Source organism: Syngnathoides biaculeatus, chromosome 4 (assembly GCF_019802595.1).
Source record: "Syngnathoides biaculeatus isolate LvHL_M chromosome 4, ASM1980259v1, whole genome shotgun sequence".
Lineage (NCBI taxonomy): Eukaryota > Metazoa > Chordata > Actinopteri > Syngnathiformes > Syngnathidae > Syngnathoides > Syngnathoides biaculeatus.
In genome coordinates this window covers 8,458,726-8,473,929 of record NC_084643.1, presented here as the reverse complement: position 1 = coordinate 8,473,929, position 15,204 = coordinate 8,458,726, and the positions used below count along the sequence as shown (strand labels likewise).

The 15,204-nt window shown below is 41.9% G+C and overlaps 1 protein-coding gene across 5 annotated transcripts in view; it reads left to right on the top strand.

The window, feature by feature from the left end:
- Nucleotides 1-14,615, top strand: part of LOC133498950 (cAMP-specific 3',5'-cyclic phosphodiesterase 4D-like) — a 235,066-nt gene extending 220,451 nt beyond the window's left edge. For all 5 annotated transcript variants that reach the window (XM_061816319.1, XM_061816317.1, XM_061816316.1 and 2 more), the window contains 8 exons: nt 806-981; nt 3,066-3,164; nt 3,244-3,408; nt 4,033-4,132; nt 6,619-6,773; nt 7,154-7,276; nt 7,361-7,543; nt 8,956-14,615. In XM_061816319.1, coding sequence (XP_061672303.1) covers nt 806-981; nt 3,066-3,164; nt 3,244-3,408; nt 4,033-4,132; nt 6,619-6,773; nt 7,154-7,276; nt 7,361-7,543; nt 8,956-9,495 — 1,541 coding nt within the window. In that variant the 3' untranslated portion in view covers nt 9,496-14,615. The remainder of the gene's footprint in view (nt 1-805; nt 982-3,065; nt 3,165-3,243; nt 3,409-4,032; nt 4,133-6,618; nt 6,774-7,153; nt 7,277-7,360; nt 7,544-8,955) is intronic.
- The last annotated feature ends 589 nt before the right edge of the window (nt 14,616-15,204 follow it).

Genomic DNA, 15,204 nt, shown 5'->3' with positions numbered 1-15,204 from the left:
ATTTTGCATGAAATTATATTTTTAGTCTCCTAACATTGTCCTTTGTCATAATAATGCCATATTTATTCCAATAATACTGTGATTTTTTTTTTTTTTTTGCTGAAAATTCCATTGCTTATTCTTGTAAAATTACGTCTTTATTCTTGTATCTTTAAAATGTTTTTTTTTCTTCCTTTCCGTATGTTCTCCTAAAATTCTGTAGTAGTTTTTGTCAAATTGTGTTTTTTGTTCCATTCTTAAAACAAGGGAACTTTTTTTGCATAGAATTATGATGCTTATCTCACAGGATGACATTTTTATTCTGTAAAATTACATTATTGTCAGCGTTTTGACTTAAAATAAAGTTGATATTATTATATATATAATATATAATAATAATATTTTCAAAAGTAATATTGTCACCTGGGCCGCACAGTTGGAAAGTGTTGGCTTCACAGTTCTGGGGTCCCGGTTCAATCCCAGTCCCACCTGTGTGGAGTTTGCATGTTCTCCCCGTGCCTGCGTGGCTTTTCTCCGGGCACTCCGGTTTCCTCCCACATCCCAAAAGCATACAAAATTAATTGGACACTCTAAATTGTCCCAAGGTGTGATTGTGAGTGCGACTGTTTGTCTCCATGTGCCCTGCGATTGGCTGGCAACCAGTTCAGGGTGTGCGCCGCCTCGTGCCCGTTGACAGCTGGGATAGGCTCGCGACCCTCGTGAGGATAAGTGGCTAAGAAAATGGATGGATGAAGAAATATTGTGACCTGTTTTATCTTAACCTCTCCGAGCATTTTATTTAGCGTTGGTGTTCTGCCCGTTGCAGACAAGCAGCACGAAGTGGAGATGCCGTCGCCTCAGTCTCAGAAGGACAAGGAGAAGAAGAACAAGCCCATGTCTCAGATCAGCGGCGTGAAGAAGCTGCAGCACTCGTCCAGCCTCACCAACTCCAACATCCCTCGCTTCGGCGTCAAGACGGAGACCGAGGACGAGCTGGGCAAGGTACGCTTGCTTTTTTTTCTTTCCGACTATTCATGAGGGATAGCGACCGGTGTGACGGTCTGAGCGCTCCCCCGTGCTGAAAAGTCTCCTCGTGATGAATGCGCATGCGTTACTAACAGGGGAACTCTGGGTACGCATCGGACGCTTGCTGGGAAATCTCCCGGTGTCGTAGTTCCCCTTCTTCTACATAGAGTAGTGATGAAAGTCCTCCGGATTTTCAAATTTTCATGAAAATTCCTCCAGAAAATTGAAAAAAAAAATAACCTCAAATTAATCTGGATGTTAGTTGACAATATTGAACGAACACGCGTTTGAGTTCGTTGTTTTGCTTTGCATGAGCGGGGTGCAAAAAAATCTGGGCTTGGCCCTTGGGGAACTTCTGCTCACTTTTTTTTTTTTTTTTTTTTTTTGGTCAAGACTTAAAAATTTTACTTTCAATTTTCGTCAGAATTTTGCACACAGATATCAGTAGAATGCACCACAGCCATCCATTTTTTAAAAACATTTCCAGGACGCCCATACAACCCCCCGCCCCACCCAACAAACGGGACTTCGCACCTTTGGTGCTCACATTTGTAGTTTCAGGAACTTTCAGGAAAGTCCACTTTCATCTTTAATAGAGGTAGCTAACATACGTTATAACCTAACCCTAACCTTAAAACAAAAGTTCATAAAAAGATATACACAGTTACTCAAAAATGTATGGGTGTGGTCAGTCATGCTCGCAGATAAAGTTGCGGGTGTGATTCGGGATGGAATCTCAAAACCTTAAAATAACTTACTGGGTTAATATAACATAACCGTAAATTAAAAATAAAATGAGCAAATACATGGCTAAAATAGAAAACAAAAATTTCAAACTCAGAAGTGATCATTTCCAATTTCAACTGATATTAGTACAACACGATATAAAATTTTCATCAATAAAAATTCTTGAATTCTGAAGAAAAGTGAAATGTCAAGGAATAAACACGAACCCGCAATGTTTTGAAGCTGTTGAAAGTTTAGTTCAACGTAATCGGCGTTAGTGGCAACAAGCTAGCGATACTTTGTAACAAACATTCCTGTCGTGACGTGTCGAGGGCTGCGACTGAGTTCACTGCCGAGCGTGTGCGTTAACTTTTCGCCATATTGGAAGACAAACAAACCCCCGTGAAGTTTGAGTGCTGTAGGTGTCGTCACTTTTTATATAGTTTTGTCACGGTTTCTTCGCTCGGAATTTGATCCCCATGATCTAGCGAGGAATGGCAGGTCCTTTTGCCAAAGTGGAAACACGTTGACACCCTGCCAGCTGTCCAAAGGAATCGTTACAAGGAGAAACTTGCTCTGGTTGATGGGAGTTCACCCTTACGAGTTACCCGAACAGGAATGGACGACAGATGTGACATACTATCCTGACATTGGGAACTATTTTATCTTCACTCCAAGTGTTTATACCACGAATGACCTGAAAGCTTACAAGAACATGGATGCATATAACCAGTTTGTGTGTCGGAGCTGTTGTTTTTAAAAAAAAAAAAAAAAAAAAGGCTGTAGTTCACTGCGCTGGATGTTTTCCTCTCCGCTGAGAGCGTGTGACAGGTGCGCAAATGCGCAGTTGCGCACCTTAGAGGGAACATTGGTTATAACACAAACAAAGCACCTTCACGTGAGGCTCAGCAATAATAGCAGCTTGCACTATCAGCATCAAACAAATATGCGCATGGGCACATGTCATTAAACTCACCTTTTTGCATTTACACACAATTATGAATGTTAGGAGGTGCACGTCAAATGAAACAAAGCAGACCGGACATGAAAGAAGAAAAAAAAAAAAAACAAACGTTCATTCACGCTTCTCCACCTCCTCCATTCAAGAACTGCCAAAAAAAAATAGGACAGCTCAAACGCAGATCTTTTTTTTTTTTTTTTTTTTAAACATAGCTTAAACCTAACACGATGGTGAAACAAACAAAAACATTCATCAACAGGGTTAGGGGGTTCAATACCCACCCGAAACAAATCAAACAGCACCAAAATGCCGCCGCCGCCGTCCTTGAATTTGATCTCAAATCCTGCATGCACGTCTCTTGATTCTCCACCAGGAGCTGGAACACGTGAACAAATGGGGCCTTAACGTTTTTAAGATCTCGGAATTCTCTGGGAATCGGCCACTGACAGTCATGATGTACACCATCTTCCAGGTACGTCTTCGCAAGCGCCGCCGTCAAACAAGATTGAAAAAAAAATAAAGTGTGGATTTGAAAGGCTGTTTTGTCGCAGGAGCGAGACTTGTTGAAAACGTTCAAAATCCCGCTGGACACCTTCATCACCTACCTGATGACCTTAGAGGACCACTACCACGGCGACGTGGCCTACCACAACAACATCCACGCCGCCGACGTCACCCAATCCACCCACGTGCTGCTATCCACGCCGGCGCTCGAGGTCAGGACGCGCGCACACGTTGCCTCACATTTCTTGTCACAATAAGACGCTTTTCATCATAAAATCCCCTTTTCGTTTCTTGTGAAAATAACATATTCGTCCTGATTACATTTGAAGTTCTTTTTCTCTTAAAAAATGTCTTTGTGTAGCAGCTTGACTTTTTAAAGTTACATTATGCCTTTTTTTTTTACGTGAAATTAACATCTATGTTTGTGAAACCCTATATTCAGGCAACTGCCCCAAATTGTGACAATTCACATTTTTTTCCCTTCATTTAGTATCTTTGGTTCCCATATCGCTGACATTTTCATCTTCTTTGATGATTCTTTTTTCTACAAATATTGCTTATTTTTCTCCGCCAAGTGACTTTTGTTTTATTCTTGTGCCCTCATAACACATTAACATTTTCGACATAACATAACTTCACTTCACTTTGCCTGTGTTCTTGGGGAATTTTTTTTTTTCTCAGAAAATGATGTAATACTTTGTACTCGAAGAGAAGCTCGTACGTATCGGCACACACGCCTGAAAGCACGCTTCAGTCTGAGCTGGCGCCGATCAATGCCTCGTGCGGGATATTTTTAACTTGTGGATTTCTGACCGTCGTCCGCCCCTGGCCGGCAGGCGGTGTTCACGGACCTGGAGATCCTGGCCGCCATCTTTGCCAGCGCCATTCACGACGTGGACCACCCGGGAGTGTCTAATCAGTTCCTCATCAACACCAGTGAGTCTAAAAGCGGCACCGTATTAGCGACTACGTCACGTTTGTTCGCACGCACTTGACTCTGAAGTGGAAGTGCGCACGCATACACACACACACACACACTGTGACGAAAATACATATTTGAGTGACTTAACCATTTTCGTAAGCAATGATTAGGGTTCCACTTCCACTGTGCAATGTTGGATGTGTCCCTGTTTATGTTCTGGTAGAGTTAAACTGCGAAAACACATAATAATGCACAAAAGTATTTTGTCCTTTTTTTTTTGGGTCATTTTTATCTCATGAAAAATCTTGTGAGATGGTGAATTACGCATGAAATTTATATGAATGAAAGATCTGCAATGCCCTGAATCCGAAATAGCGATATATTGCGCAACATAGTGAGGGAACAATGTACATGTATTAGGGGGAAGTCAAAATTATACATTAAAAATGTTTCCGTGCGTCGCTGGCTCGCATCAAGTGTCTAGTAATTTAGATATTTCTTAACATTATTTTACGCACTATAAGGCAGACCTAAAAGCCTTTAATTTTCTCAAAAGCCGACGGTGCGCCTTATAATCTGGTGCGTCTTATATATGGAATTTTTTTTAGAATAGGCCATTCATTGAAGGTGCGTCTTATAATGCGGTGCGCCTTATAGTGCAGAAAATACGGAACATAGACATGGACAATATCTAGAATACTTGCATGTGAAAAAAAATAAATATTTCCAAAAATATCCACACAGTAATCCCTCAATTTTGTGGCGGTTAATTGGTATCAGACCGACCCTCAAAAAGTGAAAAACCGTGAAATAGGGGTAAATGGCTTTTTTTTTTTTTTTTTTTTTTTTGCTTCATAGGTCCTTGTCGCCTTGCTGGGGATGCCGCATTATACCCTATCAATGCGTCTTACTGCTTCAGTACTGTACTAATGTATGCTGGCGGGTTTTTTTTTTTTTTTTTTTTTTTTTCCTTTATTGGTCCAGGTTGTCGCGCTGGGGATGGCGCATTAGTATGTAGCGTTCTGGCTTCTATCTATCTATCTATCTATCTATCTATCTATCTATCTATCTATCTATCTATCTATCTCTATCTATCTATCTATCTATCTATCTATCTATCTATCTACTATCTATCTATCTATCTATCTATCTATCTATCTATCTATCTATCTATCTATCTATCTATCTATCTATCTATCTATCTATCTATCTATCTATCTATCTATCTATCTATCTATCTATCTATCTATCTATCACTTTTATTTATTTTATTTTGGGGCTGGGGTCAGAAATCCGGGATGCACTGAATCCACAATAGGTGATCCGCGAAGTAGTGAGTTTTTACTGTACACTGCTGTTATATATGCAGTAGATATAATTATATATATATATATATATATATATATATATATATATATATATATATATATATATTTTTTTTTTACATTTTGTAATAGGGTTATCTGAAAATGAAAAACAGCCGTACCTGGTGGCTGGTACATTTGACAGATATTTTTACCGTGTCCTTCTTACAAAAGGATAATCAATAATCCAAGTAAAACTGAAGGCAGAAAGTTAACCTTTTGTGTTTCATTCTTCTTCTTTAGCTCACTGTGACTGACTGAAGTAAATTCGGAACGACTAGGGACCGTTAATACGTGATGGATCCATACTTGATGTATATACGTACAAGGCAGATACGTAAGGATTGTGACAAAATCCACGGATCAGGCATTTTTTTTTTTGTTTGTTTTTGTTTTTTTTCACGTGACGTCCACGTGTCCGAGCGTATCTTCGCACGTGATGGCGGGCGGGCTCGTGCTCCCAAGGCGGCGGACGGACGGAGTTCAAAGCGGATCGTCGATAGCGCTTTTAAGCACCAACGAAACATCATTAGGGGCTGCCAGCGCTTCTGGGAAACCGAGCAGAGTCACTTAAAGGACAACTCGATTCGGGAGCGGAATGGAATGAAATGGCACGGCCATTCCAAATGATTTCGGGCAATCTTCACAGTACTTCACATTGTTATGTTACAGCCTTATTTAAAAAGTTTTCTTTTTTTATTTCTGTTTTTATTTTTTTTTTTGGGGGGGGGGATCTTTAAAAGTCAACCCACAACACCGATAATGATGATGTTAACAAATCAGAAGAACCACATAAGGTCAGTTTTGAGCTTCACGGCACAGGCTGCTTGTACAAATACACAGTACGTGTATATTTTGGAGGAATTTGCAAAAAAAAAAATAATACATTTACCAAATTGTCATGTATACAATTTTAGAATGAAGCTGTTGTATAACAAAATGTGGACACAGTTTAAAAAAAATAGACACTGTTTATTCACAAAAGAACCTTACAACTGAATTATCCTCCACGCAACAAGAAATATTATTTACTCTGCTTTCATAGCATCTTCATTGTAGGCTCAAAAAAACGAGCGTGGCCGTAGCTTACGTCGTCGTCGTCATAAACGCTGGCTGTGTGGATTCCTTCCCGGCAGACTCGGAGCTGGCGTTGATGTACAACGACGCCTCGGTGCTGGAGAACCATCACCTGGCCGTGGGCTTCAAGCTTCTGCAGGAGGAGAACTGCGACATCTTCCAGAACCTCACCAAAAAACAACGACAATCACTGCGAAAGATGGTCATCGACATTGTGAGCGCAAAACTACAACTTATTCCTGGTTGCCCACTGAAAATAGTATCTTATCTGGCTAACTAGCTAGCTAGCAAAGACAGACAACTAACTATCCTGCTAGCTAGCTAGCTAGTTGTCTGTCTTTGGTTTGTTCATCCATCACCTACTTGAGCAGTTTGTAATATTAGCAGTCCATCTAGGGCACCTGGTGCTATGTTGGCACTTGTTTTGTCAGTGTAGTTTATCTTTTCATCCATCGTCCCCCACTTTTAGTGGTTTAGAATGTTGGTAGACCAGCCAGAACCCCTCCTTCTGTTACGTTAGCACTAGCGTTGAGGCTACGTTTGTTTGTGTGTATGTTCTCTGTACAAGTCATAACGCGCCATTTTGTGTCTCAGGTTTTGGCGACTGACATGTCCAAGCACATGAATTTACTTGCGGACCTGAAAACCATGGTGGAAACCAAAAAAGTGACCAGCTCGGGAGTCTTGCTGCTGGACAACTACTCGGACAGGATACAGGTCCCGCTCGCAAATCGCCCGCACTAAACATGTTTGAAAACTGTTACCGATTTTTTTTTCTTATGATGGACTTGTTTTGTGCAGGTCCTGCAAAACATGGTGCACTGCGCCGACCTGAGCAACCCCACCAAGCCCCTGCAGCTCTACAGGCAGTGGACCGACCGCATCATGGAGGAGTTCTTCAGCCAGGGTGACCGCGAGAGGGAGCGAGGCATGGAGATCAGCCCCATGTGCGACAAACACAACGCCTCCGTCGAAAAAAGCCAGGTGACTCACTCTTGTTCCTTCAGGCTCGCAATTCAGCGCTACCTTGGATTAAAAGTAGTTTTTCTCAGCTTGTACAATGTCAATTTCCTTCCTGTGTATCTTCTTTATTGACACTCTCAGTTGAAATTTACCGTAAAACTGAACTTTTATTTAAAAATTGCATATTGTGTATTTAACTCACAAAAATCTGTTAGCTTAATGCTAACATATAATGGAAATGAAACGAAACTAGCCTCATTTTGTTTATAAAGCATTAAAAATAAACTCATGTTTAACAGAGGATAAAACAAAACCCACATGCAAATACCGTAATTTCAGACCGAGTGAGCGCACCTGATTATAAGCCTCACCCAGTACATCTGTAAAGGAAATACCATTTGGTACATACATAAGTCGCACCTGTGTAAAAGCCACAAGTGCCTCCATTGAAACTCACATTCAAATACGAGATATTTACAAAGAAAAATGGTATACAGAAAGAGTTTTCAAAGTTTTAATACCATAGCTTAGCTTAACATAGCAACAACACGGTAGCACGAACAGGGCTGGTTTAGAAAAAAAACGAAAAAAAAAACAGCCGTGGCAGCTCCACAGTAGCAACATGGTAGAACAGCACTAACAGGGCCGGTTAAAAAAAAACTACCTTAATCAACGAGACGCGCCAGTAACACAGCAGCAACACGCTAGCGCGCCGCTAACATGGCCGGTCAAAAACACTGGTAAAAATCACTGAGACACAGCAGTACCACGGCAGCAACATGCTAGCACAGCGCTAACAGGGCCGGTTAGAAAAAAAAAAACATACTGGTCAAAATCACCGAGACATGGCAGTAAACACAGCAGCAACACGCTAGCACAGATGTAACGCTAGTGCAGCGCTAACAAGGCCAGTTAAAAAAAAAAATCATACCGGTAAAAATCACTGAGACACGGCAGTACTACAACAGCAACACGCACAGGGGCAGTTAAAAATAAACATACCGGTAAAAGTCACTTCCTCAGCACATATATTCCAACGGTCTCACTCTTACCTTTTCCACTCGAGTGCCCCCTTGCAGCCGCTAGGAAAAAAATGCACAAATTAGCCGCATCACCGCATAAGTCGCAGGGTTGAAAGCGTGTGAAAAAATTACAGTAGTTTTCTTTCTGCCGTGTGATAATGACAAAAACGACTGCGGCTTAGTTAAGATGGCCCCCTTCATGTTTCATGATGTCATATGTGCTGTACCTATGCCTAATGTTACATTAAAAAATACTTTTTTAAGAATAAAACATTTTTCACAGTTTTGCTGAACATTTTGGCCTACAATGCGACTGTATTTTAGTCTTTTAATGTTTGTCAGTTGTGTTGCGAGTTTTCTCCGATCTTGTGTTAATGGGACCCCCCCCCCCCCCATCCCCACCCTGCACAGGTCGGCTTCATCGACTACATCGTACACCCCCTGTGGGAGACGTGGGCCGACCTGGTGCATCCGGACGCTCAGGACATTTTGGACATGCTGGAGGACAACCGGGAGTGGTACCAAAGCACCATCCCCCAAAGCCCCTCGCCCGCCCTGGACGAGGCCGAGGACGGCGGGCGGCACCCGGGCGGGGACAAGTTCCAGTTCGAGCTGACGCTGGAGGAGGACGGCGAGTCGGACACGGAGAAAGACAGCGGCAGCCAGCCGGAGGAGGAAGACGAAGAGGAGGAGGAGGAGGAGGAGGAGGAGGAAGAGGACGAGGGGGAAAAAAGCTGTACGGACTCCAAAACGCTTTGCACGCAGGACTCGGAATGCACTGAAATTCCATTGGACGAGCAGGTGGCGGAGGAAGAGGAGGTAGCGGACGAGGGGGACACTTCCTGCTCACAGACGTGCGTCGCCGAGGACGGAGAAGAAGAGGAGGTGCTCGCGGAGGACAAGGAAGAAGAAGAGGAGGACGAGCAGGACGCAAAAACTCCTGACACATAGCAGAGTAGGACGTGGTGAACTGTTCTTCTTAGTAATGATTATTTATAGAATTTTTACTTTTGGCGGGGTGGGGGTGGGAGGGTGAGGTGTTCTGTCTTATTTTTATGTTCCCCGTCCCCCCGGCTCAGACATCCCCTCGTAAGCCTGTTCTAGACTGGACCGCGCGAGCAAAACCTGATGTGGGGCGGGGGGGTTGGATTTGCCCACGTACTCCCGCCGGGCCGTCGGAACCGTACTCGAGTCCGCTTGACTCCAGAACGTTTGGTTCCGATGCGTCCCCGAGTTCGGTTTCGAGAAATCTGACCGGATGGGCCCGGCACGGTTGGTTGTAGCCGTCTAAATCCACGGTGCAAAAATCAAACGTGAGGCCAAACCTACACAATATACGTGTCGGGCAGTATTTTGTATCAAAACAATCATCTTGGCGGTTATTCGTGATAACTGGAATTGAAAAGAAAAAAGTCCACAACACACCCTCTCATGATCGCCGTCTCTCCTCTTGACAGCGACTCGCCATCGGCGGTGATGGCGAGTCGCCTTGCACAATACAAATGAACAGAATGACTAAAAATAAAGAGAAAATAAACGCGCAATATGGATGACGAAATCAACAGAAACAAGTCAATCTATTCCAGTCACCCCCCCCCCAAAAAAAAAGTCCACAACACAGCACTTTGTCATATGATTTCACTGAGGAAAAAAAAAGATCTTCTCAAAAGACAAAACTGTCTGGAAATAAGTACAATATCATGTTTTCATGAGATATAAAACAAATTTATGGAATCAAATATGTGCCACGGTGGATCAGCTGGAAAAGCATTGACCGCACAGTTCTGAGGTCCCGGGTTTGATCCCGTCCCCGCCTGTGTGGAGTTTGCATGTTCTCCCCGTGCCTGCGTGGCTTTTCTCCGGGCGGGCACTCCGGTTTCCTCCCACATCCCGAAAACATGCGACATTAATTGGACACTCTAAAATTGCCCCTAAGTGTGATTGTGAGTGCGGCTGTTTTCTCTCCATGTGCCCTGCGATTGGCTGGCGACCAGTTCAGGGCGTACCCCACGGTCCTGCCCGTTGACAGCTCGGATAGGCTCCAGTCCTTCCTGAGACCCTTGTGAGGATAAGCGGCAAAGAAAATGGATGGATGGATGGATGTAAAGTGATCACATTTTCAATAGTTGCTACAATTCACTGTCTAAAATTCACCGTCCGTGCCACCAGGGAGAACAGCCAGCCAATCGCAGTCACGTGACATCACGTGACTAAGAAGGCGAAACTGGATTGGCTGGCTGTTTGGTTCTGACCTGAAGTAACCCTGCCTGGTGGAATTTCAGACAGCGAATTGTAGCCGGTTGAATTGTTAACATTGAAAAGTTACAACATACAAAATACAACTATTGAAAATGTGATGACATTACATTTCAAACTCAAATTTTTTGTGGCATTTGAAATTCCAATCCTGGTGGCACGTATTGACTTCCACACAAATTAACGTTGGTAAAATTTTGCAGCGTACGCCGTCGCTCCCCTTTCGTGATGACCGCCGCATTGCACATAGGAAATAAAGACGAGGCGAGAGATTCCTCAGACGAGCCCGGCCCGCTTTCAAACAGCCTCGCGCGTCAGTGTAGAACAGGCTTCGGGCGCACCTCCGTCCACTTGTGAGCTCCGCGCCAACGTCCCACCCGCACGTCTGCTTCAAACAGGCCGACTCCCCCGACCCCGGTACTCGCTCACTTTTTGTTTGTTTTGCACTCAGGATAACTTTGTATTCCTGTTCACATGGAGGTGCCGTGTTCCCCCGATCCATCCCGTCTTGTCCCGTGGCGGGCGTTGTTTGCGCGTGCGACAGAAGAGCGAAAAAGACGGCCTTTCGAAACACATTACGGATGTGGAAGTCTTCCTTGGAAAGCGGAGCGATGCTGTCATCTTCTGATATTTTCTACATATTCTTTTAACCGGACGAGTGCGTATGTGTGTTTTTTTTCCTTTTTTTTTTTGGGGGGGGGGGTGCGTATGTGTTTGTGGGACTCTTCTGGGGTGTTTGCACTTGCTCCGATAGCATTTATACTCCTTAATCTACTCCCACTCGGCTAACTTGGTAGGACTAACTATGACTTTTTATTTTGACCATGGAGAAAGTGAACTTCAAAAAAACAAAACAAAAAAAATGTTGAAGTTGGTTGAAGCCTTTAAATATTATTGTTGCCTACAGTTCTTTTAGAACACATCCTGAAACAATGCAATGCTTTGTAGTCCATACAACAACAACAAAAAAAGCACCTTTTTCTTTTCTGTCTTTTTTTTTCATTTTTTATTTTTTATTGTAGACTAGTGCCCTACACAACTAGAAACCATGCTTTATGGTTAACGGGGTGATTTATGTTTTTTTTTTATTGGTTTGTTGCTGTACCACTTCCTGTCTGTTTTGCTGTTATTTTACTTCTGGTGCACTGACACCTTCATGTGTCACCTATTTTTTTTTTTTTTCATTTTTTGTTGCCTTTTTTTTATCCCATTCATGTTGTATTCCATTTGTTGTTTTCTTCCATTTCATTTTTTTCATCTTCATTTTTTATTAACTTAATTTCTTTTTCTTTTTTTTGTTTTAATTTAGTTATTCCCGTTATATTAGTATGTTGATTCAATTTTATTGTGTTTTTATTCAATTTTTTTTGTTTTTAGTTTGTTGCCTTTCTTTTATGTTGATTAACTTTTTATTTTCATTGTTTTTTTCCCCAGTTGGTTCTCTTTTTAATTTATTTGATTCCCTTTTACTCTAACATGCCAAGGTCTCATGCACTCATTTCAAAATTTTTTAAACGCTTTTTTCCTCCCGCTTACACACATTTATTGCAATATTTGGTATTTTCCCTCCATTCATTTGTATCATTTGAAGGTGGTACAGTAAATCAGTGGTTGCAACACAGACGGGCTTGCCAGTTCAAAGATCCAAATATGAAGTTTTGTTTTTCTTCTTTGATGTACATAACGTCTAAACAACAGTTACCCAAAAAAAAAGAAAGGAAAAAAAAACACACACTTGAAGACTACACACTGATTTTTTTTTTCAAGTTATGTTTTTTTTTTAAATCTCTCATTTTTGTGCCAAATTTATTTTCTCCTCTATTTTATTCTCACGCTCACCCAATGCCCTTACCTGTAATACGATCTTTTTGAGTTTAAATTGCTGTTTACAAACATGATATTTATTGTTGTATATATACTATATAGTTATTATGATTAATGTTATTACTATCATAACGCCGTTTGTTGTAAATGGTCCACTCTTAATCATCCCTTTTGGTGATGGTGTGGCTGGAATCACGTACCTCTTGTTGAGAGAATGTGTTTTGAGACAGAAAAAAAAAAAAAATAATAATGAATTTTTTTTTTTTTTATGGTTGCTTGGGGAGGGGGAGCTCACCGAGGGCGGTATAAGCCAAATTATTTTCTAAAAAAAAGCAACTGTTCGTTGGCCCATGGGCTGTGCCTTAAATTCAACACTCTCTGTCGCCCTTTTTCTTTCTTCTGCTGCTGCATTAGCGACGGACGGTGGCCTAGAAGGACCAAGTTGCAAAACTGAAAACAAATGTTCCTGTTTAGTGAGGCTGCAATCGTAGCGTAACGGACAAAACTATTATGAGATAAAAGTCACCGTTCAGTGATTGCATGATAACTCGTTTACTGAAGGAGGGAAAACTTGAGCATACATTTGAATTATATTATTTTTGAAAAAAAAAAATCAACAAACACAAATTGGTATTTACGACAATGTGAGATGGCGATAATGTAGTAATAGATTTTTTGTTGCATTGTTGTGGCGTGGCGCTTCGTCAAAACGAAATGGAATGACGAGTAGCGGAATGCCAAATGTACAAAATTACATTGAGTGAAATGTGTTTTTATCCATTAATGCTTTTGAGAAATATGTACGGGATAAGACATGATAGTCAACAATGTTGATTAGAATAAAGTAACAACGACAAGTCAAGTCAAGTAGAATCTTGAATCTTAAAAATCAGGTAAAGTACAACAACAAACATTGCGACGTGATTGAGTCCAATGTATTCACAATACACATTTACAATATTTATGAAAACTAAGTAACGACAGTAGCCTCTGTCCTTGGCAATATTCACAATAGCGAAACATTGTAACGGGATGTTAAAATAAATGTGTAGTAAACCATTTTCATCCTTGAATTGGGCTAAAACGAGCTGCAACGCACTGCAACACTTTTAGAAACGTCGATTAGCGCTTGTGAAATCTTTGCTCATTGTCCAAATATGAAAGTCGTATCGTCCTTAACAGCGGTAATAACAATGTAATAGAGCATTGCTTTGGTTCATCCGTGCGGTGCGTTTGTTCGAACAAAGTAAACGTCAACTGGCCCAAATGTAAATGTCGACGATGTGTTTTTATGAATCGCCGTCACCACGCAACCTTCACTGCATGTCCATTTGTTGAGCGTTTTTGTTTCGGGTGCTTCTGGGCCGCCGCAGCAAATGTCCTCACCTCTCGATAAATGGCCTTTTTTTTTTGTTTCGCTTCGGAAGCCAAACTTTTTCCCCAAGGAAAGCACACGCGCTTAGCGACACACACACACGTGCACGTTCAGCCGCTGCTGCATTGAATTTGGCTGAAATGCTAACAGTGTGCGCGCGTCGCTAACGGACGCCCCTCCCCGGCAATAGAACCAACCCGACGCTGCGGCCAACAGAGACTCTTCTTTTGACACATATACTGTAGACGCTAAACAGCCCTGGCCCAATGGAAACAGTTTGTTCTTCTTTTTTTCTTATTGTGTTCTATTTTTTTAACGGTATGAAAGAGGAGGGGAAAAAAAAAAACAAATTTAAAAAGGAAAAGAAACAACAACAAAAAAAAAGGTCTTCAGGACAGGACAATTATTTTTCGGGGTCTTATGTCTTTAGAATGCGAACTTTCACAGGGCAATTCCAAATGTTATTTTATTGGAATTCTCGTTGATTGCAGTCTATTGGATAGCACTGTAGAACATACAACTTTATGGATAAAAAAAAAGAAAAAAAAGAATGAAAAAAAGTGTTTTTATATGCAATGGATTAAATAAAAGCATGGGTTGATTCTGCCTAATCTGGGACTTTTATTAGTTTCTTGAATAAATTATGTAGCTAGATTTCCACACGTTAATGACGGAAAGTTACGATAACTTTTACTTCCTCCAATATGGCTGCACTACATATGTGTGTGTATATACTGTATAAACACACATATGTGTGCGTGTGTGTGTGTATAGGCGGCACGGTGGCTCAGCTGGAAAGCGTTGTCCTCTCAGTTCCGAGGTCCCAGGTTCAATCCTGGACCCGCCTGTGTGGAGTTTATCATGTTCTCCCCGTCTCTGCGTGCGTTTTCTCCGGGGACTCTGGCTTCCGCCCGCATCCCAAAAATATGCAACAATAATTGGACACTCTAAATTGCCCCTAGGTGTGATTGTGAGTGCAACTGTAGTCTGTCTCTATGTGCCCTGCGATTGGCTGGCGACCAGTTCAGGGTGTACCCCGCCTCCTGCCCGTTGACAGCTGGGATAAGCTCCACAGCACTCCCACGACCCTTGTGAGGAAAAGCGGCTAAGAAAATGGATGGATGGTTAAAATAAGTATTTGAACACCCTGCTATATTGGAAGTTTTCCCACTGATCTGGGTCTGAAATTTTTATCGTAGGTGCAT